Source organism: Octopus bimaculoides, chromosome 22, assembly GCF_001194135.2.
Source record: "Octopus bimaculoides isolate UCB-OBI-ISO-001 chromosome 22, ASM119413v2, whole genome shotgun sequence".
NCBI lineage: Eukaryota > Metazoa > Mollusca > Cephalopoda > Octopoda > Octopodidae > Octopus > Octopus bimaculoides.
Genome location: NC_069002.1, coordinates 30,298,098 through 30,301,091, shown reverse-complemented (window position 1 = coordinate 30,301,091; position 2,994 = coordinate 30,298,098). Strand labels below are relative to the sequence as shown.

At 42.5% G+C, this 2,994-nt stretch overlaps 1 protein-coding gene across 1 annotated transcript in view; it reads left to right on the top strand.

The window, feature by feature from the left end:
* The window catches only part of LOC106873499 (transient receptor potential cation channel subfamily V member 5), a 45,579-nt gene that overhangs the window by 19,863 nt on the left and 22,722 nt on the right, over nucleotides 1–2,994 (top strand). The window contains exon 3 of the mRNA XM_052975686.1: nucleotides 2,356–2,545. Within this exon, the coding sequence (XP_052831646.1) occupies nucleotides 2,356–2,545 (190 nt within the window). The remainder of the gene's footprint in view (nucleotides 1–2,355; nucleotides 2,546–2,994) is intronic.

The following is a 2,994-nucleotide window of genomic DNA, read 5'->3' as shown; positions in this document are numbered from 1 at the left end:
GAGAGAGAGGGAGAGAGAGAGAGAGAGAGAGTGAGAGAGAGAGAGAGAGGAAGAGACAGAACAAGAAAAACGTTAAAATGTCTGATAGACTAAGTCAGCATTAAATCAGTGACATCAAACAGGTGTGTGTGTGTTTGTGTCTGTGTGTATGTGCACATGTGTGTGTGTGTGTATGCATGTGCATGTGTGTGTATGTGTGTGCATATGTGTGTAAATGTATATGTTTGTAGTGTGTATATGTATATGTTTGTAGTGTGTATATGTATATGTTTGTAGTGTGTATATGTATATGTTTGTAGTGTGTATATGTGTCTATGTGTGTGTGTGTGTTTTGGTGGTTTACTTTCGAGACATGTCTGATAAAAACATGGACTGACAGTTATAAAGTCATGGCTTCAATTCATAAACGGCGGGGCATGGTGAGTCCTTGAGCAAGGCTCTTCATTTCATGTTCTTTAAGTCTACTCAGCTATAAAGGAGTACCTGCTGAGTACTGGCACATCTCTCTCTCTCCCTCTCTCTTCCTCTCTCTTTCTCTCCCTCTCTTTCTCTATTCCTCCTTTTTCTCTGTTTCTCTCTCCAGGTGCCACAACCTGAATGTGCCACTGGATGATCAATGGAGGGTGATCTAAGGATCTGAGGGGGCTGTTAGTGACTACTTGTGACCAAATAGATCCCTAAAACAATTAGGGAACCCATTGCCTATATTAAGCCACCGGATCACACTCGCTTGTGAGTGACGGCCATTGTTTGTTTTCATTTTTATTGTGACATAGGTGTGGTGTCACTGTTGTCTTTGATGGTGGTGGTGGTGGTGGTGGTGGTGGTGGTGGTGGCAGGGATAATAACAATGATAATGATGATGGTGATGACAAAGGTGTTGGTGGTGGTGGTAGTTGTGGTGGTGGCAGGTTGTGGTTGTGGTGGTAATTGTGGTGGTGATGGTGGAGGTGGCTGTGGTGGTGGTGGTGGTGGTGGTAGTTGTTGTGGTGGTAGTTGTTGTGGTGGTTGTGGTGCTGGTGGTGGTAGTTGTGGTGGTGGTAGTTGTTGTGGTGGTGGAGGTGTTTGTGGTGGTGGTAGTTGTTGTGGTGGTGGAGGTGGTTGTGGTGGTGGTAGTTGTTGTGGTGGTGGAGGTGGTTGTGTGGTGGTGGTTGTAGTGGTGGTGGTAGTGATGATGGTGTGTAGTGAATATGATGATTATGATGATGGTGGTGGTGATGGCAGTGTTAGTAGTGAGTGGTGCTGATGATGATGATGATGATGATGATGATGATGATGATGATGGTGATGATGATGATTGCTCTACATACTGTGTTACATAGGCTGATCTGTTTTCTGTTTCTCCATGGTGTTGATATCATTGTTGTTGTCATTGGTGGTGGAGAGAGTTGAGGGTCTGTGAAGGGTGTGGTGGAATGGAGCAGCATATCAAGTTTCAAGAGTAGGAGGAGGAGAAGGAGGAGTGGTGGGTTACTCAAGAATAAATGAGATTGATGACAATATTGGAATAGGACCACCCATATGCATATAATTAAACAAACACACACATACACATATACACATACATATATACACATACATATAAAAAAAATGATCAAAGGTCTTTTGTGTGGCATAGGCTCATAAAGCTGATTTCCCTAGATTCTGTGGTGAATATATCCCTCCCTGCTTCACGCCCCACTGGATGGGATGCGGTCCGTTGGTCGTAGGATTACTCATTTTTTCTTTCCAGCTGAGTAAACTGACATCCATATATCTACATACACATATTCACACACACACACACAAACATATACACACACACACACAAACATATACACACACACACACAAGTATATATATATATATATATATATATATATATATATATATATATATATATATATACTCTTTACTCTTTTATTTGTTTCAGTCTTTTGACTGTGGCCATGCTGGAGCACCGCCTTCTAGTCCAGCAAATCGACCCCATGACTTATTCTTTAGAAGCCTAGTACTTATTCTATCGGTCTCTTTTGCCGAACCGCTAAGTTACGGGGACATAAACACACCAGCATCAGTTGTCAAGCGATGTTGGGGTCACAAACACAGACACACAAACACACATACATATATCTATATATACATATATATACAATGGGCTTATTTTAGTTTCCGTCTACCAAATCCACTCACAAGACTTTGGTCGGCCAGAGGCTATAGTAGACGACACTTTGCCCAAGGTGCCACAAAGTGGAACTGAACCCGGAACAATGTGGTTGGTAAGCAAGCTACTTACCACACAGCCACTCCTGATATAATTGTAATATTAAAACTATTTTCCCTTTCTCTCTCTCTCTCTCTTTCTCTTTCGTAAAGGTGAAAATGTGTTACACATGGCCATTGTAAATGAAGACCCAGCCATGGTGAAGTTTCTTCTGGATCATGGAGTTGACTATCATCAACGTTGCTATGGAAACTTCTTTTGCCCAGACGATCAGAAGGACTCCCGAACAGACAACTGGGACCATGAGGAAGTGGATGTATGTTTGGAAACCAACTTTGAGGGGTAAGTACCTTCTTTCTGGCTTCCTTTCGACATCATCTCTTTACTTCTTTTACAAGCAAATCTGCATTTAAAAGCTAAATTCTCCTTTTAGGAATGTTAAATTGTTCCAGCTTTCAATGCTACATCAGGTATGCAGGCCCAGCGGCTCACCGGATCCTGTCAAACTATCCAACCCATACCAGCATGGAAAACAGACGTGAAATCAATCATGATAATGTTGGTGGTGGTGGCGTTGGTGTTGGTGGTGGTGTTGGTGTTGGTTTTGTTGTTGTTGTTGTTGGTGGTGGTGGTTATGGTGGTAGAGGTGGCGGTGGTGGTGGAGACTACTTCAAAAATAAAGAATTGGTTTTGGTTTATCTCTTGTTTTCTATCTTTCACTTGCTTCAATCATTGGATGGCAGTCATGTTGGGGGAGGGGCACCGCTGAGAAGGGCTTAGTTGGATAAATT